This window comes from Protobothrops mucrosquamatus, unplaced genomic scaffold (assembly GCF_001527695.2).
Source record: "Protobothrops mucrosquamatus isolate PMUCROS unplaced genomic scaffold, P.Mucros_1.0 scaffold44, whole genome shotgun sequence".
In the NCBI taxonomy this organism is placed as follows: Eukaryota; Metazoa; Chordata; class Lepidosauria; order Squamata; family Viperidae; genus Protobothrops; species Protobothrops mucrosquamatus.
In genome coordinates this window covers 43189-69438 of record NW_015386426.1, presented here as the reverse complement: position 1 = coordinate 69438, position 26250 = coordinate 43189, and the positions used below count along the sequence as shown (strand labels likewise).

Genomic DNA, 26250 nt, shown 5'->3' with positions numbered 1-26250 from the left:
GTTTTTAATTTGGTTTTATAGGGGTCTATATTTTTTGTATTTTGTATTTGTACTTGTTTTAATATGCTGTGCACCGCCCTGAGTCCTGCGGGAGAAGGGCGGTATATAAATTAAATTATTATTATTATTATTATTATTATTATTATTATTATTATTATTATTATTATTATTATTATTATTATTATTATTATTATTATTACCGGTTGAAGCAGTCCTGGGGATTTCCCTTGCCACCGTTTAGCCGCTGCGCATGTGGGGCAGCTAGTGACGTAGGTTTCTATGTCCTTTTTCAATGCAGGCCATCAAAATGGCCTTTTAAGGTCTTTACAAATCCAAAATGTCCAACACTTTTCGAGTCATGTCCTGCTTGCATTACTTTAAGCCTTAAAGGTGCTGGGACATAAAGTTTTTCTCCAATCCATGCTAATCCATCTTTTAACACACACAGGTTATTGTGGTTTCAAAACCACTTATCAGACTCTAACACAGTTTTAAATCCTGCAACAAAGTCTTTCTGATAGGAGCCACAGGTTTTGACTGGGCTCTGGTGGTTACAGGGGCTGCTAATTGATGAGGATGTAAAAATGGTTTAGTCACCTCTGCTTTCTTACTGTTATATTGTGGTAACCTGGATAATGCGTCAGCTAAAAAATTCTTTCCCCAGGGAGGTAATGAGTAGTGAAATCAAAACAATGGAAATGTTGGGACCATCTTGCTTGTTTAGGGGAGAGCTCCCTGGGGGTTTTCATGGCTTCAAGATTCTTATGATCAGTCCATACTTGAAACAGTATTTTACTCCCCTCTAGGAAATGCCTCCAAGTGAGGAGAGCACCTCGTACCACATATGCCTCCTTCTCCCAAGCTGCTCTCCCACTTCTGCTCAGTCTGATAATTTCCTAGAGGTGTAAGCACAAGGTTGTAATTGTCCTTCTTTATTTCTCTGAATAAAACTGCTCCCACAGTCACATCACTAGCATCCTCTTGAATTATAAATGGCTGTTCTGGGTCCAGATGTTTCAAAACCGGTTCCATATAAAAAGTCTCTTAAATTTCTCAAAGTCTGCTTGACACTCTCCTGTCCATTTTAACAGTTGACTGGGTTTTGGCTTATCCCCCCCCCCCTCTGGTTTTTAACAAGTTTGTGATTGGGAGTGCAATCTGTGCAAAAGATGGGATGAATTATCTGTAAAAGTTCGCAAATCCTAGGAAACCTTGGAGCTGTTTCCTGGTCTTTGGAGGAGCCCAGTCCAAGACTGCTCTTACTTTCTCTGGGTCCATCTCTATTCCCTCGTTAGATATACGATAGCCCAAGTAATCAATACCATCTTTGTGGAACTCACACTTTGACAGTTTGGCATACAGCTTGGCAGAGTGCAGCCTTTTAAATACCACTCTGACCAATTTAATGTGCTCATCTTGGTTTCGGTGTAAATAAGGATATCATCCAGGTAAACCAAAACTCCTTTATACAGATGATCATGTAGGACCTCATTAATCAGTTGCATGAATACTGTAGGAGCCCCTTGTAGCCCAACTGGGAGAACTTTAAATTGGAAGCAACCAAGTGGGCAATTGAAAGCAGTTTTCCATTCATCCCTTTTCTTTATCCATATATGGTAATAAGCTTCTCTCAAGTCTAGTTTTGAAAAAAAAAATTCCCTTTAGATAAGTGCGCTAACATGCCTTTCATTAAAGATAATGGATACATGTTCTCCACGCACATAGTGTTCTATAATCCATGCAGAGACAAAGAGAGCCATGTTTCTTTTCTCTGAATAATACAGGGGTTGCTACCCAGGGTCTAGCTGGCTCTATAAAACCCCGCTCCAGATTGTTTTTGATGAACTTTCCTAGTTCATCTAATTCCCTGGGAGTCATAGAGCACATTTTTGGTTTTGGCAGTTTCGCCCCTGGGATGATCTCAATAGCACAGTCTGTGGATTGGTGAGAGGGGAGTTCGTCCACCCTTTGTTCGCTGAAGGCTTCAGCCAAATCTCCGTATTCCATTGGGAGGGGTTTCAAGTCTGACTCACTGAGGGAGGAGGCAAAATCGCAGCGTAATCCATATCTCCCGCCGTTTTCTTTAGGAGTAGGCGGGGCTCCCCCCAATGGGAATTTTAACTGTCCTTCCCTCCAGTCCTTGCTACTATATCTAATACTGTATGTGATGGAAACAGTACCAGTTGCCTTACAGAGTATCCCGTTCCAAATAGTCTGAGCTTTCAAGAAAGAAATGTTGCAGCATTGTGCCAGTTTGTATGTTCAGTACATCTATCAGAATAGCAAGAGAGGGAAAGTATACTTTGATTAACCAACTATTTTGCTACTTAGAAAATATCTAGCTATCTACCTCAAATGATGAAATAGAATTATCCTGTTCAGCCAATGTTCCCATGAAGAAGCATTTTCCCAAATAGGTCAGAAAATGCATAGGCTGAATTGATGCTAGTAAACCCACCTTGTAGAGTGTAAATTGATGAGATCGTTGTGTTAAACAGAGCAGTGGAAATGACTGGTCAATAAGCTATGTAAGATAAACTGGATCCTCCATGAAGATGCTTTCATATGAGACTTAGAGTCTCAAATAGTACTGACTCTATCCACCCTATTAATATTAATCTTAACACTAAAGTAAGATATTGCTAATATATTTTTTCTTACACCAGTTAGTCTGTGTTTTCACTACTTGAAGCAACTCCAGAGTAAAATATCATTCATAGATTGGCTGGGTTTTGCATAATATTTTGGATTTGGCTTAGTATTTTGGGTTTTGTAAAGATAATTGATAGTTTACTGCAATATATGAATCTAATTAACTGTGGGTTATTTGATAAAGTATTGTTAAAGAAACAATATCTTATTCCATCATGCATCCTGTTTTCCAGGTGATTTTGAAGATCAGTTCTTTGGAGAAGATAACATCATCTCGAGATCTGATTTTCCTGAGAGCTGGCTGTGGCTAACGGAGAACCTGAATGCAGTGCCCAACAATGAAGGGTACTGGAGTTTGGCTATTTATATTAGCCCACTTTTCACTTGAAAGGAAAATCTAATGATTGCAAAAATTTATACAGGAATGGGGATGGTGTCTCTTCCAAGAGGAAAGTCATCAGATAAAGTCCTGAGTAAAACTTGGGGTTTATTTTTCACCTCCTTTAGAAGAGAAAAGCTTTTGCTCATTTCTATGGTGGCAACTTGTCAGTCTGTTCTTTATTAAGGTTAACAACAAGAATTCCATTTTAAAAAAGGTAGACATTAAAACTTACAACATAAAAAATGGAACACTAATTAAATAATCAATATGATTTGTTACAGTGAGTTTTACAAACAATAAAATAAAATTTTACCACATTGTCCATAAAATAAATCTGAGTTACCCAGAAATTTACTTAATAAGGGAATTTAAGACATGGACATGTGCTTTTATAAAATCAGCAATATATCAATACATGGATTGCATTTTCAACTATCTCTTTGCCACTAGGACAGACTCTTAAAAATTAAGGGATTTCCCAAACTTTCCTTCAGGAGTAGATCGTGCAAATGTGCAAATGTGCTAAGGTTTAGGCTAGTTTAAAAAAAGGAAAACTGGCTGCTTTAAAAAAGGGGGGTTGACAAATGTAATTGCCTTTCTGCATCCATAATACATTATTGAAGGCTTGATACACCCTGCTTAAACTCATATTGTCCTGTGAAAAGCCATGAATTCTGATATATTCATCTTAGCCAAGTTAATCCAGAGTTATCAGCCAGGATCAAAGGACCTAGGTCAGTGGTGGCGAACCTATGGCACGCGTGCCAGAGGCGGCACTCAGAGCCCTCTCTGTGGGCACACGTGCCATGCCCCGGAGATGGTGATGGACTGGCCCCCGCTACCCTGACCCCACCCACCCTGTCTGCCATGACCACTGTGACCACATCCACCCGGCACCTGGTGATAAATAAGTGGGTTTTGGGTTGCAGTTTGGGCACTGGGTCTCTAAAAGGTTCACCATCACTGACCTAGGTCCTCTTGAAAAAAACCAGTAGCTTCAACCAAATAGAGATATGCATTGGCATATGGTGTTTTCCACACCTCACAACACTTCATGATGAAGGACCCCATTAGCAGCAACAACGCATCTTCTCTTTGGAGTCTCCTATATGGAAGACAGTAGAAGGACCAGGAAATGGTAGTTGCAAAGAAAGCTGCTTTTCAGCTCTTGCCACTTGGACTAGACTGGTTTGTTCTGTATCGTTTCCCATCCCAGGGCATCTTTGGAAGCTATTAGTAGAATCTTGAAGATAACGCAGATAAAGAAAATGTGAAAGTGAGTCACCTTGAAGTTGATTTCAAAGTTATGAATAGGTAGTTGGGGATTATTTATACAGCAGCAATCAAATTGTATTATCACATCTATTTTCAATATTACTGTAGATTGCTTTCAAAATGAGTATTTTATTTTGAAACCCCCCTGTTGTAAACTTAGAATTTAATGAGAGAAGTAGCTGACGACAACTTCCATTTGGAACGCCTTTGTGTTTCCCACTGATTCTCAGCTCTTTTTGGAAGGAAGGATGCTATATGATTGGTAACTCTAGGATTTGTCTATCTGATATTAGCTTCCAAATGCACACCATAATAGCTCTGCACAGCAATGATGTAATACAGTAGTTCTTATCTTTTCTTCACCACGGCCCCCTTTAAATACCTTTTGTGGCCATGGACCATGGCCACAGACCCCCAAGACATAACTCAAGATTTAAATCATAACATTTCTTCAAGCCAGGGGTCTGCGGACCACAGGTTGAAAAGCACTGACATAACACATTTCATTTTGTCCCTAGGATTTCAAGCAAGACAGTGCCTTTTTATCTGAGGGATTCCATCACAACCTGGGAGGTGCTGGCTGTGAGCATTACACCCACAAAAGGTAAAGAATTATGAACGATAGAGCTAAAATTGGTAGATATGAAAAGCACCTAAGAATTAAAGTAAAATTATTGTTTGGGGGGGGGGGCTTTGCCATTGGCCTTCCTTGCAGGGATCTGTGTGGCTGAACCTTATGAAATAACAGTCATGAAGGATTTCTTCATTGATCTTCGACTGCCGTATTCAGTAGTGAAGAATGAGCAGGTGGAGGTTCGAGCTATTCTGTACAACTACGTTGATGATGATATTGATGTAAGTTTTGGGACTGTGACAAGAGGGGGGGGTTTAGAAATTAGGAAATGTGCATGACTTGTGTTGCTATCAATTCTCTGACAGCCAGAGTTTATGTGTTTCCAACTCTAAGCCACAGCATTTTCTGACCAATAAAAAAAGTGCCAGCGATGGAGGCAATGGTTGTTTGCAAAGGCTGTTTGGATCAGAGTTGCTTAAACTTTTTGCTTTCAGGGCCCCTTCCCCCTTTTGAAAATTATGGAGGTCCCTCAAAGATCTTTTATTTGTATGGGCTATATTTCTCAATCTTTACCATATTAAAAATTAAAATGGATGCATTTTAATACCGTGTTTCCCCGAAAATAAGACCCACTCTGAAAATAAGCCCTAGCCTTATTTTTTTTGGGTGGGCCTAATATAAGCCCTACCCCAAAAATAAGCCCGGGGGAATGGGCGTGGCCAGCACAAGAAGCGGCGAGTGCGTGGGTGCTGACAGTATCCGGCAGCAGCCACAACCCGCTGGCTCCTTGGCACAGCACAGGTAAGTCCAAAGGTGGAGGCAGAGGTGGGGGGGCGGACGCAAGCGATCCAGACGTGCTGCCAATCACTCCATTTCCAAGCACCCCATAGGCATCCAAACACTTTTTGCCCGGATGGAGAAGTAACAGAGACTGGAAGCTTCGTCTGCTTACAAATGGGGTGTTTTGAAATGGAGCTAATCACTCCGTTTCAGAGCGCCCCATTTGCAAGTAGACGAAGCTTCCAGTCTCCATCAGTTTTCCATGCAGGTGAAAAATGCATCTGCCCTGGGAAGCTCTGTAAGCTGTTGCGGCCGCAGGCAAACAGATGATGGGAGGGAGCGGCTGGCCGGCCGTAAAACAAGACATGCCCCCAAAATAAGACCTAATGGGTCTTTTGGTCCAAAATAAAATATAAGACCCAGTCTTATTTTTTGGGAAACACAGGTATTTATTTACTGAATCATGAAAAAACAACATTAAACCCATCACATATTAACCAATAGAATATTTTTCATGAAAAAAATTGCCTTTTAACAAATAAAAATAATAACGAGAAGAGTAACATTCTTTTAAATGTTGGAAAATACCTTTACTCCCTGGCAAATAATTTTGATATTGTGGGCCCCTGTGAGGGTTTTAGAGGACACCCCCCAGGGCTCCTCAGATCACAGTTTAAAAAACACTGGTTTAGATCATCATCTCTGCTCCATTTGTGTTTTCTAGTGAGAAGTGCTCTTATTAGGCTGAATATTTGGGTGGCCTTATTTGCATGAATACTCTGATGCATTGAATTTTCACACAGTCCTATTTCCTATCAGTCCATGAAGAAGTGAAGTGAAGAATAAATTGCATGATATGATGTATGTGCACCCCTCTTCTACATGTCCTTCCATGTATCACAATGACTTGCTGATGCAGGAATAGACTCAGTGAGGAATGTGTTTGTGTCATCTATGGGAGAGCTGGATTTTAAATGATTCTCACGGCCAAAACTGCCTCATGGCTCATCTGCTTTTCTCATCCCCACTAGGTGCGAGTGGAACTGTTACACAACCCAGCCTTCTGCAGTGTTTCCACAGAAACACAACGATACCGAACGCAGGTCAAGATTAAAGCCCTGTCCTCCTGGGCAGTACCGTTTGTCATAGTCCCATTACAGCAAGGATTGCATGATATTGAGGTCAGAGCAAGTGTCCGGGGACAGTTGGCATCTGATGGTGTGAAGAAGAAACTGAAAGTTGTAGTAAGTAACAAGTGGGATTACCTCATGGCTTCTGGAGAAAGAGAGGCTGTAGCCAGGGGTTACATTAATTTTATTAATAAATGCACCCTCTATCTTCCTCCATTTCAACAGAAAGGAATTTTGGTCTCAAAACTTTACACACAATGGCATGTCTACCACGGTGGCTAAAATGGTCTAATTTGTTATCCATCTTGGACTGTCCTGTTGTTCTGATTGTCCTTTGAAAACTCCTAAAATCTTCCCATAGCAAAATTTGGTTGATTTGAAAATGGGGAAATGGGGGCAGACCTCACTGCTTGGGGAGTTCTTTCATGCAAAGCAAATATGTTCACTGTTGCAGCCAGGATTCTTTTGGTCCAGTCTTCCCCCCACCAATCCCTCCCCCAACCGCAATAAAAATAAATCTCTGCCACATGAAACAATTACCCCTTACACCTCAGTGGTGTGATTTGGTGGGCGGGCAGGTGGATGGGTGTGAGACCAAGGGCTAAGAATAGCAATATTGCCAAAAAGAAAAAAAAAGTATGTAGAGTGACTAGCCAGATTAATTTAAGAGTTCCCTATGGCAAGGCACTGTGGTATTGCCAGGGTAGGCATGTGTTTCCCTCCTATCCTTGGACTGGAATGGGATGACATCTTTGTCTTAGCCCTTAAAATGCTTGCCCACCACAAATTCTAACAAATTTAATAATACTATTGAGTTCTGAAAAGAAAAATATCAAACCAGCCATTTCAAAAATATAGAAATAGAAGCCATTCAAACACATCTCTGCACAATAACCCAAGCTAGATCTGTATGGATAGTTCTCAGCTAATAAGAACAAGGTTTACAAGAGTGTGCAGGCTGGATGCTTTTCAAAATGAAGTTTGGGAGCAGAAGATTGGAGAACAGTGGTTACAAACAGATGTGAAAATAATTGCCAATAACTAGGAAGTGAATGCAGTTGATCCCATTCAAAAATAATTCATGTTGAACACTGGGTATAATAAAAATGCAGTACAAGGCTAGCTGCCATTAGTATTGCAAGTAGCAACCTGCTAGTTTCTGGTACAGGTAGTCCACAACTTTCAACAGTTCGTTTGGTGACTGAAGTTACAACGATACTGAAGAAAGTGATTCATGGCCATTTTTCATATTTACAACCATTGCAGTATCCCCATGGGCACATGATCAGAATTCAGATGCCTGGCACCTGAGTCATATTTATGAAGGTTGCAGTGTCCTTGGGGTCATGTGATCACCTTTTGTAACTTTCTGTCATGCTTTGTCCAAGCCCGACTCTGAGGAAGATATGGAGTTCCCTGTTGAGGCCCAGGAGTGGGTGTCTGTGGCTTCGGAGGACTCTGGGGAGGAGCAGGCTGAGGCAGGCCAGGGCCTTCAGGTTTGGAACAGGGAAGGCAGAGTTCAGGCGAGGAGCAAGGCCCCTCCCCACCTGATCCGAGAGCAAGGAGAGCAGAGAGGAGGAGGGAACAACGGAGGCAGGCTCACTTGCTTAGGAGGAGAGCGTCCCGCCCCACTCCACAAGGCACACCTGGGGAGTAGGATTTAAGGAGACGCTGTGGGGTGGGGCATTTGCCGGGAACAAACGTGAAATCTTGAGATAGTGTGCTCTTGTAACCTGGACACTTTGTATTCTGGACCAGTTTTCTTCCTGCTGATCCTCCTTGCAGTCTGCAGTTTGCAGTTCGCAGTTCACAGGCAAGCTGGGAGTTAAAAGGATCATACCTTTGCTTGTTATCTGTCTTGCTTTAATAACAGTGTAAACTTCCCTGGCTGTTTTGTTTGAACTTGTGCCAGCATATGTGGGGGCTGTTGGGTGAACTTTGGCAGTGATTAAAAAGACTATTGCTCTGGCCAACTGATTGCTTTGCTCCGTTCAGGGCCCTGGGTCATCACACTTTCTGACAAGCAAAGACAATGGGGAAGCCAGATTCACTTAAAAACTGTTTTACTAAATTAACAAGTACAGTGATTCACTTAGCAACTGTGGCAAGAAAGGCTGTAAAATGGGGCAAACCTCACTTATCAAATGTCTCACTTAGCAACCGAAATGTTGGGCTCAACTGTGATTGTAAGTCAAAGACTACCTGTACTTGTAATCTGTTATTTGCAAGGCATTCTTGCATTTCTTTATCCAAGAAAGTTTAGCAGATGTTCTAAAACACTTCTTTCCTAAACCCTTGGCTGTTTGGATCATTACAAACAGTTTCAGAAACTGGCAAATCATCAAAAGCATTTTTAGAAGGATATATATGGATATTGATAGGGTAATTGGGGATAATTGGAATGTTATCCAACATATCTGGAAGGTATCAAGTTGGGAAACACTGAATAAGTAAAATGAATAGAAGTAGGGCTGCATATTTAGATTATGAAACCACATGTGAACACATTCTTTGTTATGACCAAATTCCAGCAACCTAAAAGAAGTTAAAGCATTAAAATGTCCAATCAGTAAGCACTAATTTTATTAGATAAATAAAGCAACAGCATGAATGTTTGACCCCAAGAATACTACTGTAAGATAACAGCACTATTTAATACCCAGGATGCAAATAGTATTTAAAGTTGCACAGTAGAATAGATCGATGAATAAGTTGGCATAGTATTGTATTTCATAATAATAGTAATAATAATAAAATACATTTTAAAGAAAAATAGGAGAAAATCAGAATCTCCATGAATTTCAGTGACTTTTGGAGAAAAATCCTTTTGGATGATGCTTCCTGTCATTTAGATATTTCTAAGCACATGGATGTGGGGGGGCAGGACCTTTGGGGCTCTTACCAAAGAATTAAAAACATCTTAACCAGTACAAGAAACGCTGGGAATTCAAAGTTCTGTCTAACATAGCTTTCCCCAGTCTACTACTCCCTGGGTGTGCTGGGACAATAGATTCCAAAACAAATCCCAGAATTCACAATCATCACAGGCAAGGCTAACTTATCTGGAAGTCACCCAAGGTGGAGTAAGCCCAAATAGCACCAGGACGAATCTAATTGGACAGGGAGTATTACTTTTCTGCAACAAAACTCACATCAGCCTTGCAACATTTTAAAGACTGGCAATGCTTTTATTGTCTAAACTTCATCAGATATATGGAATATCACTCTGTGAGAGGCAGGCTACGCACACAACATACAGCAGCTGTTATTGGGCAGGAAGAAAGCATGGGAGTCAGTACAGTAAGAATAAGCAAGAACATCTTGAGTGACCAGAGTCATTCTTGTCCTCCCCCCCCCCCTTAATCTTAGATAAGGAAGCTCAGGGCTTCCAGAATATCCAGTTACAGAAGGGGGCAAGGATCCATTAAGACCCGATGGTGGACTGGTGGATAAATAGAAATTAATCCTCAATAGAGGGCCATGCTGATTTGCCTGTTAAGAAGATATGAGGCTGACCTAAGTCTTTTTCTATTGTGCATCCAAGCTACAATTCTATTACTGAATATTTTACTATATTTCTAAGAGATGCTACAGGGGAGTCTTTGTATTGCTGTTTTGAAGTACTTGTTGCTGTCATGCATATTTTTATTTGTAATTAGACTCTCATAAAGAATTGTTCTGGTATCTTTTTCTATAACAGCCTGAAGGGATGCGGAAAGATATTGTGACTGTTATTGAATTGGAGCCAAGTATAAAAGGAGTTGGTGAGTAACTCTCATTCTTACTCATTAATTCCCATTATACCTTTTACTAAGTCCTGGGGATGTCACAGTCCTTTCACCCACTTGCTTTATTGTTTCCAGAGAAAAGAGAGGATCTTTTTACCACGACAATTTCAAATAAAAGTTATTTTACTTTGCAAAAGTTATGTGCTCACAGACAATTATATTCCTTCCTATTAAGTGGTTATTAAGATAACTGTGTTGAATTCCATTTATAATTGATTATTAGAAACAATGCCAAAGAGGTACTTAATGTGGAATGTGGTATTTTTCTGTTCCTATAATTTTCCTCATTTTCTTTTTCATTTTTCAGGTGGAACACAGGAACAATTGGTTAAAGCCAATAAATTAGATGACAAGGTACCTGACACAGAAATCGAAACCAAAATTAGTGTTCAAGGTAAGAACTAGTTATTTGAAATCCAGGCTCCTACATCGGTTGAACAGAGAAAATGAAATATTCCCCAGCCCAATTCTTGCTGCAGTCCACTGGTGCTGGAGATGGACTCCTGGATAGGACAATAGCTCTCTGCCCTTCCGTTCATGAATAGATGAAGCATAGATGAATAGATGAAGTCTTTTTATTGGATTCACAGGTACAGTGGATCTATCCCACTTCTGACATTTAACCTTATTACTTTTGTCCATCTGGGGAAATCAAAGTGAGTGTGCTCCAGGTCCTGATGTTTAAACAGTGTAATCTCATGAGACCTAAGAAGCGTTCCTTCTTTGTTGCAGTGCCTGCTGTCTGGAATGCCACTCTTCCCCAGATGCATACATGTCCAATTCTAATAACATTCAAAAAGTCATTTAAAAATTGGTGGTTTTCCTTGTGGAGTCCCTTTAAAAGTTTGGTTTTCTACTGGTATTGAGTTAATGTCAGATCTGCCATCACACTGCTTCAACCCTACTTTGCTTTAATGACAGCCTGCCATAAAGTATGAGGGAAGGGAAAGGCGAATGCAGGGAGAGGGTATGACAGGAAGCAGAAGTGCCAACCAGAGACACGAGTTGAACAATCCAAGGACACTGGCATAGGAACAGAACACGAATGCCTATCAAAGAGGCATCAAACTTCAGAACTGTTACTAAAACAACTAATTTAAACTTTATTGGACACTAGTAAGATGACCAGGGGGGAGAGCCTAGGAGAGGGGAAAAGAAATGGCTTTACACAGGAATCCCCAGATCTGGCTTTTCCTGCACTGTAACCACTTGGCTTTCGTAAAAGTATACCTTTCACTGCAAATGGAGTTGAGGGTCTTTCTTTCCTAAATGCCCAAGCTGGGACAGGCCTGACAATCTTTTGGTCAGCTATATATTTTCTATATGTATTGTTTCTTCTTCTTAACTGCAAGCCATCCAGAATTGCTAAGGAGTCTGGCAATCTTGAAACTGAATTAAATAAGTTAGTTAATAAAGCTTCTAATTGGTCCTGGAACCTAATTATCTCAGGCTCAATGCTCTAAAGGAAGGGTAGTGGAGTTGGAAGCAAGATTAGACTAATTATTTGCCATAAAGGTATTGAAGCTTAAAGCAAGATCACAAAGTACCCAGCTTCTAACATGCTTGGCAATTTTTTCACATTCAGGTGACCGTGTGGCTCAGATTGTTGAAAACTCAATTGATGGAAGTAAACTCAGTCATCTCATTATCACTCCTTATGGCTGTGGGGAGCAAAATATGATCACCATGACTCCATCGGTTATTGCCACCTACTATCTGGACACAACAGGGCAGTGGGAGACTCTTGGTGTGGATCGCAGGACTGAAGCTGTCCAACAGATCAAGAAGGGTAAGGCAAGCTGTCTTCAGACATGTTTTTCCTCAGGGGATGGAAATGTCAGATTCATTCATCCCTAAAATGAACACATATAAGACCCACAGAAGTCAAGAAGCCAAGTATTCTTAAATGTATGATGGGACTCTTTTTGTTGTTGTTATTGTTTTTCTTTCACAAGGTAAGTTTCTGCTAGCTTAGCTAAGTATATCACTTCTTTAGCCTGGAGGAGTGGAGATGGTCATAGTTATTGCTGAGAAATATTTACATATCGGCTCATGGAATTATCACAATATTCTATTAAATGGAAAGACATTTTCATCTCTTTTTGTGGTGAGTTTGGAAGTATTGTTCTGATATCAAATGCCTGTTTTTCAGGCATACAGAACAGTGGTATAAATTTTATTCTTCAGTTTCTTTTGTTGTTGTTGTTAAGGTTGCTTGCTTTCAGAATCTCAATAGCAGAGTGGGGTAGTTTTACACTGAGACCAGAACACAAATCAAAAGAATTGTGCAAAGGAAAATCAGTTCCAATGAGACTCACAGCAAAGAAAGAGGAATGCAAAACTGCTCTGGATTCAAGTGTGCTTTTGTATGGCTGGAGCTAAATTTCACAGCTCTTTCTACTTTGTCCCTTTTCAGGTTACACCCAGCAGTTGGTGTACAAGAAAGCTGACCATTCCTATGCAGCATTTGTAAACCGTGCCTCTAGTTCTTGGTATGGACAAAACTGTAACCATTACTTTGAGATCATGGAAGGGCTTTCCTCTAACTTCCCCTATAAATGTTCATATATTTTCATTTTCTAACTTCTGCTGAAGCATCTGACTCTCTGTCTTTGCATTTTGTTTTTTGCTTTCTTAATTGCTTTCTAGCTACCTACCATCCCCTTCTTTCTAGTAGCTCCTTCCCATGTGGTGCTTCAGTCAAAACACTTTCAGAGAAAATACTCTTTTCTGATAATGGCTTACCTATTGTGGGAAGTCAGTCCCCCCCCCCCGAGAAAGAAATATTTTTGGAAATATTGAAAAGGCAGAATATATTTCCCTAAAGGATTTTAAAAGCAGAAACCAACCCTGCCCCCCAAGTCTCTCTGTCCCAGACAGAAACCAAGTCTGCAAAATGCAGATGTGATAATTTTGTCAGAAAGATTGGAGTCAGGAAGCTGGGATTAGGAAAAAAGATCCTTAGAATCAACAATTCCTCACACCAAAAATCTAAGAGTCATCAGCCCCTGCGAAGCAGGATTGACCTTTGGGACATAATAGGATTAACCCACCACCATCAGGATACCAGAAAGGCACACTCAGACTCAGGTCAAAGTTCATGCCACAGGAACAACTCCAAACAAAAGGCTCAAGAAGGTATAAAAACCCACTCCCTCTCTTTTCTTCCAGAGCCATCTTCCTGTCTGGCTCTCCTCTTCAATAAACTGCAACCTTCTTTCTAAAGCAGTCGCCATGTTGTTTATTCCTGGCTTGGACTGAACCATGATGAAGACTTTTCCTTCAACACCATATAATATGTCTCCCTCTGGTCTTCTCATGTCTAGTATTTAGTATCAATCAGTTCTATTTTTTTTCATTAAAATAAGAATCAGAATGTTCTTCTGCTTCAAGGTAGTGGAAGCACTTGAAACACTGATTCCATGGGATTGAGCTGTTGCTGCTATTACTATCACTAGATTCTTCCCCTCTTTGGTCAGTTCAAGGTGATGAACATACTTGATATTCCTGCCTTCTATTTTTCCCACAACAAGAACCCTGTGAGGTGAAATTGGGCTGAGAGAGGGCGAGGGGCCCAAAGTCACCCAGCTGGCTTTCATGCCTAAGGGAGGCCTAGAATGCACAATCTCCGGCTTTCTAGGCCGGCTCTCTGAATAGATAGATATGCTATTTCAGTGGGGAGCTACCCTCTGAAAGAACTCAGTTCCACCAACTATTACTAACCTATATGGAGCAAATGCTAAGAGTTCATTTTTGATAGTCACAGGAACTGAATTAAGGAATTCTCATTCTCTTAACTCTTATCCTGCATTTCTTCCAAAGCTCTTGTTCCTATGTACTGTTACAATTCCTATGTAATTATAATTACATCATTGTAATTCCTTTTAAACTGACTCAATGCACTATTTCTCTTGATATAGCCTTGAGTCCTTAGTTGAACTTTTTTTTCTCTTCCAGGGTTGTAGGAGAGATGGGGACAACCAATTTTAATCTTTAAATGTTTCCCATCAACACACCCACAGCTTCTACTGTTGTGCCGTAATATAGTGGTGTAGTGATTCTGGACAAGCCACTCTTCCCCTCTCCCTTCTAGCTAGCAGCAACCTAGTCATATTTGGCTTTATCTTCTTCACAGGCTAACAGCATATGTTGTAAAAGTCTTTGCCATGGCTACCAAAGTTGTACCAGATATTAGCCATGAAATCATTTGTGGAGGTGTGAAGTGGCTCATTCTGAACAGGCAACAACCAGATGGAGTGTTTAAAGAAAATGCCCCTGTAATCCATGGAGAAATGCTGGTATGGTCTCCTCCCTCCCTCCCCTGCTTGATTTAAATAAATGTAGATTTAAATAAATGTAGAGATTTTCAAGTTCTTAACAAAAAATCCAAACCCGTGTATTAAAGAAAAGATTGTACTGTGCAAGGTGGTTTATTGCTAACTTCTTCTCTAATGATAGTGGATATATACCATTATTTTATTATTATTGTTCATTGCACACTCAGCCAGATATTCAGACTGGGTGGTATTATTATTATTATTATTTAATCTTCAATTTGATTCACAGTCTGGGACTGGTAAAAACTTAACAGTTAAAGTCTTAACCAAGGCCCCAAGAGCTATTAAGGTAGCATCTGAGTATATAGGCAGTTCCGAGTAGGGTGATTTTTTTGCAAAGTCAGGATATTTGATTATTATTATTATTTCTCTATAATGAAATATTTTATAGCACTAGATAATAAGCAAAACCACAAAAAATATGTAGCTTTTCAGAGAATATGCAACCATCTATGAAATATGTATTAAAAAAAATAAAAAAAACAGGACTGAAGGACAAAAAGGGTAGCCTTAGTAAGATTTCACTTAATGAGACCTCTGCGCTCTACCCACCCACTTGCTTCCCCCCCCCCCGGCTCTCCCTCTGCCTGCCTGTGGTGAGTTGACCATGTGGAGTTGTCCTGTGGCAACTTGGCGGCAGCAAGTTGGTAAAGGGGAGTTGGCAGCGGCAAGCTGGCTGTGGGGAGCTAGCTATGGCAATTTGTCCCATTTCGCTCTTTGCCTGCCCTCCACCCTCTTTCATATATATAGAATTTTATTTGTCTTTCTGAAGTAGCATCAAATGATCAGCTTCAGAGTATAAAGCCTTGAAATTGCTTAGGTCATGCCTGGCTTAAGGCAAATAATTGAAAGTTTCATTAAAAGGACTAATTTCTTGTTCTTCTGTAGACAAACTGGCAGAAAATTCCTTTCACAGAGTTTGCTGCCCTTTGTTCTTTCTCTCCTCTTTGTTAGGGTAGTTTATAGCTCCCTCATGGCTACCCAAAGTTGAATGTTTCCTCAAACTCCAGCTCTTCAACAACACTCCAAGTTGAATGGTGAAACATGGGTGGCAGCCAAGAGATACAAAAAAAACCTTAACTGTTTGTTGCTCCCCCATGTACCCCTTATGTATAATTACAGAGAAGTATTTATTAGCATTATTTATTAGCATTAACTTTGATCGTTCTTTTTGTCTCCCCCCGTTGCTTTCTTCTAGGGAGGAACTAAAGGTGCTGAACCAGATGTATCTTTAACATCGTTCGTTCTGATTGCATTATTGGAATCCAGATCAATCTGCAATGAACATATCAATGTATGTGATGCTGTAATGGGAAATGGTTTGAAGGGGCCAAAATATGAGCACATCTCTAGGGGTTTTTTGATCATAGTATTTTCCCACCTTTTTGGCCCCCAAGTTCGGTATTAGAAGACTTCAGGATCTCAAAGTAGTCTAACTGGCATTGCTGTGGTTTATACTTTATTCAATTCAAATCAAATGAAACCAAGATAAATAATCAGTTCAATAAGGATACTATTAGAAAATTACACATATACTTTCAAGCCAGAAAGGTATTTAGATCAGTTAATGACCGTTAAATATCAAAGAGCCTTTCACTGCTGCACTGTAATTTTTATCACCAGCATTCCTCAAAGGCAGATTTAGAAATATCTACTGTATATAGAAATGGTTTCTCCAGGGGAATCACACAGTATTGCAACTTTTACAGACATTTTCTAGTGGAACCCCCATTTAAGACATTCCTAATGAATTTATGCCCAACATCTCTTCCTGTGTAAAAACCTTAAAATAACATATATGATGGCTAAATTTGCATTATTAGCATGTAAAGCATACAAGCAGGAAGAAGCCATCACATACTGTATTCACTTTATTTATTATTTATTGAACACCAGAAATAGGTGACTCTTACAACATTTTAAAATTCACCACATAATCCTTACCTCCCCCTCCCATGGCAGCAGCAACACAGTCAAATCAACCACTTGATTGGCTCCATCTCCATTTGTGGTCCCCAGGCACACTGACAAAACCATATTTTTAGGGCCTTTCAGAAAAGAAACAGGGTGGGGACCAATCATATTTCAGGGAAATAAAGTTCCATAGAGATGCCTAAAATTGTCCTCCAAACATTCCTAATGGATCTCTTCCCTCTGCCCTCATTTCTAGATTCTAGAGAGCAGCATCAACAAGGCCGCAGATTATTTACTCAAAAAGTACGAGAAACTGCAAAGGCCTTACACTACGGCCCTCACCGCCTATGCTTTGGCTGCTGCAGGCCTTCTGAAGGATGACAGGGTACTCATGGCAGCATCAACAGGTACATAAATGGGTTTGTTTTAGATAGAAAAAACCAGGTGTGGATGGGTTTTGAAAGATTAGCTCGGAACACAAACACAATGGATAGATTTTTAGATATTGCAGTGACAAAAAATAAAACCAAGAGCCATATGCAAGTGGCATTTGTTTGCTTCTAGCTGCCTTGTCAAGTAGAAAAAAATATGAGTAATAGATGTAAAGTTCTTTTTCAGATAGGCTGCCTTTTGTATATCCTAGCAGAAGGCTGAAGAAAATGCAAACCGTTTTTTTATTTTTATGAGAAAACCTATAGAACTGTTTCTGCATGTTTCTACTCAGAGGCTATTTCAGCTTCAGAAAATGTGTACTGTTTTAATTTCCAAATTCTCTACTCTGGGTGGGGGAGGGTGAAAGCTGTCTTAGTCTATGATGGCAAAATATCAAGGGGCTGGTAGCACATTTTCCAACTAACAGCTTTGATTAAAAGGCACAAACTTTCATGAGCTACATCTCATTTTATGAGATGCATGGAGTGGCTAAATGGATGGACGATTTAAAGAGTAGAAGAAGGGAGAGAAGGGAGAGGAAGACAGGATGATTATAAAGATGCAGATAATATTTGAGACAAGTGCCTTGTTTGATTGTTTATAGTACTTACATAGCCACCTATCAATGAAACAGAACTCTGGGCAATAAAAACCAGAACAACAGTAAAACAAAAACTTGGCACTACAACCAACATTTTCTGGTGCACTAAGAAGTACAATCCCTTGGCTCCTCTTGCAATGCTACTGCAGTGCCTGGTGGGGAAAGCCAAGCCTTTATGGCTTTCTGAAAGGCTAGAAGGGTGGGGGCCTGCCTAATGCCAGGAGATGGGTGTTCTGTGGGCTGGCACTGCTATGGAAAAGATACACTTTCTAGGTCCTGCTAGATGGTACTATTTAAGAGAAGGGAGCTGGAGCAGGGCAACCCTATCCAATCTAGTGGATAGGGAGAGGCAGTCCTCCAAATAACCTGGCCATGTGCCAAGTAGGTTTAAAGGTGATAACCTTTGAAAGAAAATGGACCCAGCACAACTCACACTACAACAGTGTGATATGGGCAAATCAAAGGACACCTGTAACTGCAACACTGCTGAATTCTAGAGCAGTTGTTAACTTCTGGGTGACCTTCAAGGATAGAGCACATTGAGGTAGTCCAACTGGGAAGTGATCTAGGCTGAAGTAACCCTGAGCAAGGCCTCCAATGGGCACAATTGGTGCACAAGATGGATAAATGCAAAGGCCCCTCTAGTCACAGCTGCCACCTGCTCTTCAAGCAGGAGCCACATATAGAGGAGGGCCTCAAATTGCACACAATCTCTGTCCAGGAAAGTACTACCCCACTGGGAGTCAGAGATAACATTAAGAGAGAGGAAGAGAGGGGGAGAGGGAGAGGGAGGGAGGGAGGGAGGGAGAGAGTGAGCAAGGTAACCTTGATGGAGATATACTGTATTGGGATTAGTAATCTTAACTTTTCTGTCAAGTTGATTCTTCTACCTGGTAGAGTTGACCATAACTGGATATCAACTCCATGTCATTGAGTAACCTCACCCAACAATTCACACATAGCATCTGTTTTCTTGAAGAATGGGAGACTTAATCAATTGTTAAGTTTCCAATCTTTTCATTCCAACCAAATATCACCTTCGAGGTAAGTGACCAATATTTTTATTTGTTTGGCTAAATTCTATTTCTGTGCTGTTTTTTAGGAGGGAATCGTTGGGAAGAACATAATGCTCTCACCCACAACATTGAAGGCACTTCTTATGCCTTGTTGGCCCTGCTGAAAATGGAGAAGTTTGCTGAGGCTAATCCCGTAGTCAGATGGCTGACAGATCAGAAATATTATGGGGGAACATATGGACAAACCCAAGTGAGCCTTTGCTTTATTGTCAGATTATAATCTTTTAAGCTCTATTCTACTTTAGCCTGCTTAAAACAAAACAATAGTCTGCACTGTTGCATGTTTCACCTGAAAAAGAGAAGGCAAAGTCGAGACATGATAGCTGTCTTCTAATAGTTGAAATGCTATCACGGGGAAGAGGTTGTGGATTTATTCTCCATGGTGCCTAAGGATAAGACAAGAAACGGCGAATGGAAGCTTTACAGAGAACCCCCCCCCCAGAAAGAATAAGGAGGACTTTTCTGACTGTGAGTGCTATTAAGCAGTGGACACTACTCAGCTGTTAGAACAAGGCATCAAGTAGCTGCTATAGGACTTGACTAACTCTGATAGACTGAAAGAAACTGCAGGTTTCACTTCAGTCATCTGTAAGCTTTCTTTGCACAAAATAACCATAGGAGAAAATGTTTTGTGCTGAGAAAAGATCAGTACAAAACATGGTGGATAGAGAATTGTTTATCTCTACTTGGTTAGCAGACAAGTGTATGAATCTTTTGATGTACAGAACAAAGAATAGCTTTTGAAAGAATTTTTTACCTGAAGATTATCTATGTTTATATCCTTCATCTATGCTGAGGGAAATCTCATTCATAGACTTCCTATTGTCCTAGATCAGGGGTGTCAAACTGCCGGCCCATGGGCCACGTCACAAAACCGTGCCCACCCCATTGCCGGTAATAGGGAAAAAGCTCCGATACATCGCGCGACGTCGCGAGTTTGACATATCTGTCCTAGATCATTTAGTTCTACAGATAAAAGGCTCTTCAAAGATGTATGTATGTGTACATAAGTCAACTCTGTATATTTAATTATTCAATTAAAAGCCCATCTTCTCATTTATGATCATATGATCTAACAGACAATAATAAAAATTAGAAAGTTTGGGTATTTCAACAAGCCCCAACACCATGTTCTTCCCAATGTGTTAAACATTTATTTCTCTGGTACAATATATCACTGGATTTTCAGTTCCTTTTTGAGATTCTCCAAGAAAACAATCTTATTTTTCCTTTCTCCCATTTCAGGCAACAGTTGTGGGGTTTCAGGCTCTTGCTGAATATGAGATTGCGATGCCTTCCCATAAGGACTTAAACTTAGATATTGTTATTACGCTGCCAGAACGAGAATTACCTATAACCTACAGAATTGATGGTACCAATTCTCTCCGATCCCAGACAACAGAGGTATAGTATTTCAGCAAATGTGTTTATTACTCCTTTCATTGGAAATAATTATTTTGGAGTTTAAAGTTCAAATGCAGCTTTTTTCAAGAAACTATACAGAATTTAGTGAAACAACGAAAGAAACCTTAATCAGTTCTCCCTATTGCAATTGTGGTGGTTGGAGATTAGCCCATGTTCATGCACCAGATTTGGGGAGACTGGCTTAAGGCTACTTGCTTGTCAACATACAGTGTAGTTTTAAATGACTTCCCTTTCCTCACACAAAGCTGCAAAAGGCTGTGCTCCATACAATATTCCAAAATTGTGTCTGTACTTTCAAGAACTATTTCATCTTTGGTAGGAAAGAGATTTTAATGGCTCTGGGGGACTTCTGGAGCACTTCGCAACATCTTCACTTAGTACATGAAGATAAAGTCCTTAAAACGATCTATCACTATTTCTGATATTGCAGAAGCAAGTTAGAGCCAAAGTAGATGTATGATACTAATATAGTTTAAATATATATAGAGAGAGATCTGGTACAATCAAGTAGAAAGAAATATTTATGAAACAGCATTTGATGGAAAAGCACATGACTGAACATAAACTATGGCAGGGATTATTACCAATATACCAATAGCAATAGGGGCCTTGGGTGAAATTCCACAACAACTGGAGTACCACTTAATCACCTGCGGCATTGATTAATCACTATCAGTCAATTGCAAAAGGCAGCTTTACTCTGAGCAGCTTACATCCTGTGATGATACTTTTAACACCATCAAAGAACAAAATCTGCCTATCCCTGGTCCTTGGGGATGACTCAGCAGACGGATAAAAATGCCACACCCAGTCTAATTATCTGGTTGATTGTGAGAACAACCACAATAATAATGACAAAGCGACCCAACATATTTATATGTCCAGTTATGCATTATTTTTCTTTGGATCAGCTGTGATTGTAAAGTCAAGAATTATTATAGTTCATTGTACAATCATCCAGATATTAATGAACTGTAATTAACTGATGTGGGTGTTAAATGAATCATGCCCAATTCTATGACCATCAAAGCAAATAACTGTGGTCAATAAGTGAATCATGTAGCTGTTAAGCAAATCCATATCTCCCTATTGACTTTGCCTGTCTGAAGCCCCTTGGGAAGGTTGCAAAAGGTATTTACATGACTGTGTTTCCCCGAAAGTAAGGCCTATCCTGAAAATAAGCCCTAGCTTGATTTTTGGGGGTGGGCCTAATATAAGCCCTACCCGCAAAATAAAACCTAGTTTGGGGACAAGGCACAAAACTAAAAATCAAGCTAGGGTGAGGGTGTGGAGCTGCCCCACGCACCACGCACCCACTTACCTTGTAGCCAGGCCTCTCCTCGACAGCCCATTTCTTCTGCAGCATCCCCAGGCCTGCATTTCTCGGTCACAGGCCTTTCTGGAAGGCCTCTGCAGCCAAGAACTGAGCTATGGATTGAATCCATAGCTCGGCACTCGGTTGCATAGGCCTTCAGAAAGACCTGATTGCAAAATGCAGCCCGGAATGCAGCTACAGAATGAAGCTGCTCCTTCGGCCGCAGAAGAAGTGGACCTGCTGAGCAGGGCTGTCGGTGCTGGAGGTGAGTAATACATCCCCTAAAAATAAGACCTAGTGCTTCTTTTGGAGGCAAAAAAAAGACCCAGTCTTATTTTCGGGAAAACACGGTAAGTCATTTTTTTCATCGCCATAACTTTGAACAGTTGTTAAATGAATAGTCATAACTCAGGGACATCTTGTATCTGAAACTAATGGTCAGGCCTTGGTGCTATAGGATACTTGATGGATTAAGTGTCAATGACTAATATAGTCTAGCATATAGAAAAATGACATAAATAAAAGAAATAATAATGCAACTGCCCAACTACAGATAGTCTTCCACCTTCAGCCATTTTGTTATGGTGTTTGAAAGTTATTAAGACCTCAGAAAAAGTGATTTACGACCCATCCTCAAAGGTGCAACCATTGCCCTACCCCACCGTGACAATGGTTGCAGTTTGGGTGCTTGACAACTGCTTGCATTTACGACAGGTGCAGCATCCTGCATCTTGCAATCACATGATCATGATTTGCAACCTTCCCAGCAGACTTCTTTTGATTTGATTTTTTTAATTAATTGATCAGAATATAAAACTCAAAGAAAATGAAAATAATGGGAAACTAAGGGAGGAAAAAGGGGAAAGGAAAAAGTGTGTGGCAAAAGGGAAAAAAAAAAAAGAAAGTCGTTAACTTCTGACTCTCTTTAGCAAAGTAGAAGATGATAGCACTATAGCCTTAACTTTTTACTTTCACACAATAATATATACTAACCATTTCTATAACAACAAACATATATAATCAGCAAAGCCAAAATCAAAGTTTCATTCTTTCCAACAGAAGCACAAAATCCAGAAGCCATTTCCAAATGGAAACAAAATTGGATATGTTCTTTTCTTTGAATTAAACAATCAATTTAACCATCTCCACTTTTTTTTCTTTTTGCTGTGGGAAAGAATATATATTTCTGTTTGTGCCTATTAATCTTTATAAACTATCAAGATTATATTAACACTCTCTCAAGTTCTTTAACTTTAAAGGGGAAAGAACCCTTTTTAAAACATCTATTTAAAACATCTATAGAATTTTCTTTAAAATTTTCTTTGTAACCATTCTTTCAAATTTACTTTCAATAATATTTTACCAACTTTAAGAATAACTCAAATATTGTATATAAAAAAACATAAGAAAAAACATTTTCAAACCCGCTTTATAAACATGAAACTACATTGCTTTCTTTCAATTATGTATATCAGACTTGTAAAAATCCATCCTAATTAACTCATTAATATAAGTCACTCACTCAAGCTTATCCTCATGGACATTCCAGAGGAAAAAAAATATTTTATTCTATCAAATCTGTCTTTCTCAAGAAATTCTCAACCTTGTTAATATCCATGAAGAAAAAGCCCCAAACTTGTCCTCTTGGAAGTTGTGAATTTGCTTGAAACTCTTGTTTTAGTTGCGCTGAGAGCGTTTTATTCAACTATCATTTTAATAAAAATTGGTGTCAGGTTTGTATTCCAAATTGCTTTTAAGTCCTTTACTCTGTCAGATACTTATGAAATTGCATCAGTGGTTTGATAACTTTCTACACATAATTGCAACTCTAACTTTTTTAATATCATCTATATCATTTATATCGTTAGAATCTAGTGGGTCTATAAAATAAATAATTTTCTGTAGAGATTTTCAAAAACGTTCCTAAAAATAAGCTCAAATTTGGTCATCTTCATAGCTCCCTCTAGTGGTCAAGGTATATATTTTTATTCATATTTTTTTTCTGGCCAATCAGAATTCACAAAGATTGGGGACTATCAGCCACCCATGGCAAAGCAATCCAAGACTACAGATTATTTTAAAATAGTAAAATAAAACCACACTTTCTATCCTTATGTTTGTCCATCAAAATTAAAAAGAAATGCTATTCTACGCTTCTTTTTTTTAGCTTGCCTCCAGTAACTCTCTTCCTTTTCGTTTAACAATAAAGAAGTCTCAAAAATGTCATAGAACTTCAAAAAGGGGTAAAAGGCTGTGACTCATAAATTGGCTAAGAAATGAAAGGCACAACCTATTGTCCATTTGGGAAATAAATCCGAAAACAACTGCTTTTTCAACAAAGAAGTGATTGCAGGCCCAGATGTTCCCAAGTGCAGCTCCTGAGAGGTATTTGCAGATCCCTGCTGTATGGAGGATCTTGTAGGGTGATTCTGGGACTCTCCCAATTCCAGGAGAGCCATATATAAACTAAAGGATTGCTGGTTCCTTCTGATAGTAAGCAGAAAAAAGGGGGACTTCCTGTGAACATGGCTGTCAGTTGACACATCCAGAGAGGCTTCTCTCTCTCGATTATTGTTTTTTAACCCAGCAGGCTTCTGACAAGCAAAGTCAATTGGGGAAACCGGATTTGCTTAATGGCTGCAGTGATTTGTCTAACAACCATTGTAAAAAGGGTCATAATACTGGGTCCAGTCACATGATCACTCGCTTAATGAATGCATCCGTTTAGCATCAAAATTCTGGCCCAACTGTGGTTGTACATCGAGAATGTCTTGAATGACCTTCTCTGTAGTGATGCCTCTTACAGTCTTCCCCCTTCATTAGGGGATTATTGATTTAAGAAGTATACACAGTTCTCTCAGTTACAGATGGATCCGCTCTGCTTTTTCTTCCAGCTATGGCCTCTAAGAGATAACTTCTAAATAACTATTTTATTGGAAGCTTTACCTTCCATTGTACCTTAAAATAGATTTCAACTGGTTTAAAGTTTACTATACAAATATAATGTAATCTTCAGATGGCACTGTTTATAAAATTGAGGATATCTTCCTATTGCAGCAAATTAAATGCATTTATTCTACTACATTATATTACTATGAATATACACATACATAGAAATTGCAAAGATTGGTGCACAATAATTTGGTTAGTTTTACATTCATTGTGTCTTCAGAAAGTAGAAGGAAAGGAGTTTTCTTTATGATTTGCTTTTTCTAACATACTGTTGTTTCTTCATCCAAATATTTGATTGGGTCTTTCTTATATTTTGAAATCTATTCCCCCTCTAGCTCATATCAGGTTACAACAAATACAATAAAATACTAGTACTAGTAACAAGTAAAATCAAAGTAGCCAAGGAACTGCAGTTGAAAGTCATGCTAACCCTGGTTACTTTTCAGACCAAACTCAATGAAGACTTCACTGTGTCAGCATCAGGTGATGGAAAAGCAACAATGACTATTTTGACAGTCTATAATGCACAATTACGGGAGGATGCAAATGTTTGCAACCAATTCCATCTTGAGGTTTCTGTTGAAAGGATCGAATTGAGTAAGTTTGGCTTCCTAGAAATAGTAGATTGTAATGAATTTTGGGGGGGGGAATTAAAGTTTTTTCACCATATCAGGATCTCAATGTAGAACAAATTTTCTCTGCTATTTATTCATAAAAAAGTCTCTCATTTGATAGAAAATAACATTATTAACTTCATACTTAGTTGAAATCCAGTTCTTGCAGTCAATAAAATAATTCATTTCCTTTTGCCCTGAACAAGAGGGTGTTGAGAATACTGAAGGACAGGTTTTGGTGTTGAAATATGTGGATTGGACAGGAATTGAAGTGGCAGGCAACAAGCATGCTATCTTCTGTTGTATTTCTTCAGAGGCAAAGGGAACAATCCTATTGGCAGATGTCTAGCAAAAAATACAAATTCTACCTTTTGAGGGAGAATACAATAGATTCATATTGCCAATCATAAATCCTAACAAACTCCAAACTAACAGCAACTGCAGTCCACAAGAGGCTTGAAATACCAATTAGGATTTGGACAAATGGTGAAAAAGCCACATGCCAGAAGGCCTCTTTTTTTTTTTTCATAAAATTTTTATTATTTTTAATTGAACAGCAAATACAAATGATGCATCTACATACACCAGCAAGAAGTAAAAATAATCTTACTCAAAACATTTTTGGATACGCTCGGCAGTCCCCGCCTTGCCTCCATCCTCATCCACTTTCCTCTCCTTCCTCCCCCTAAACCCACAACCTCTCCTCCTTCCTTCTTGCCACCTCCCTACATCCCCTCTGCCTTCTTAACTACCTCATCGAGTGCAGATTGGGGTACTAGCCGAGCATATCCTCTTATTAATACGATTCCATTATAAACCTATAATAATTAAATACATCAATTTATAATTTCCCCTTAATCCCCTCCCCTCCCCGACTTCCCAGAACTAATTACAGGATTAAACACACCTCATAAAACAATCAATTATAAAAGAAACTTTAACTCAAATAATAAAAAAACAAAAATTATACTCTATTTTAACACCAAAACTCAAAATATAATTA

At 39.4% G+C, this 26250-nt stretch overlaps 1 protein-coding gene across 1 annotated transcript in view; it reads left to right on the top strand.

Moving 5' to 3' along the window:
• LOC107283590 (venom factor) overlaps positions 1–26250 on the top strand; it is an 88747-nt gene that overhangs the window by 35951 nt on the left and 26546 nt on the right. Inside the window, exons 18-31 of the mRNA XM_015811522.1 lie at positions 2886–2997; positions 4828–4913; positions 5025–5164; positions 6695–6907; positions 10494–10557; positions 10889–10975; positions 12167–12370; positions 12998–13073; positions 14717–14879; positions 16117–16212; positions 17089–17239; positions 18968–19131; positions 20187–20345; positions 25080–25230. Coding sequence (XP_015667008.1) covers positions 2886–2997; positions 4828–4913; positions 5025–5164; positions 6695–6907; positions 10494–10557; positions 10889–10975; positions 12167–12370; positions 12998–13073; positions 14717–14879; positions 16117–16212; positions 17089–17239; positions 18968–19131; positions 20187–20345; positions 25080–25230 — 1866 coding nt within the window. The remainder of the gene's footprint in view (positions 1–2885; positions 2998–4827; positions 4914–5024; positions 5165–6694; positions 6908–10493; positions 10558–10888; positions 10976–12166; positions 12371–12997; positions 13074–14716; positions 14880–16116; positions 16213–17088; positions 17240–18967; positions 19132–20186; positions 20346–25079; positions 25231–26250) is intronic.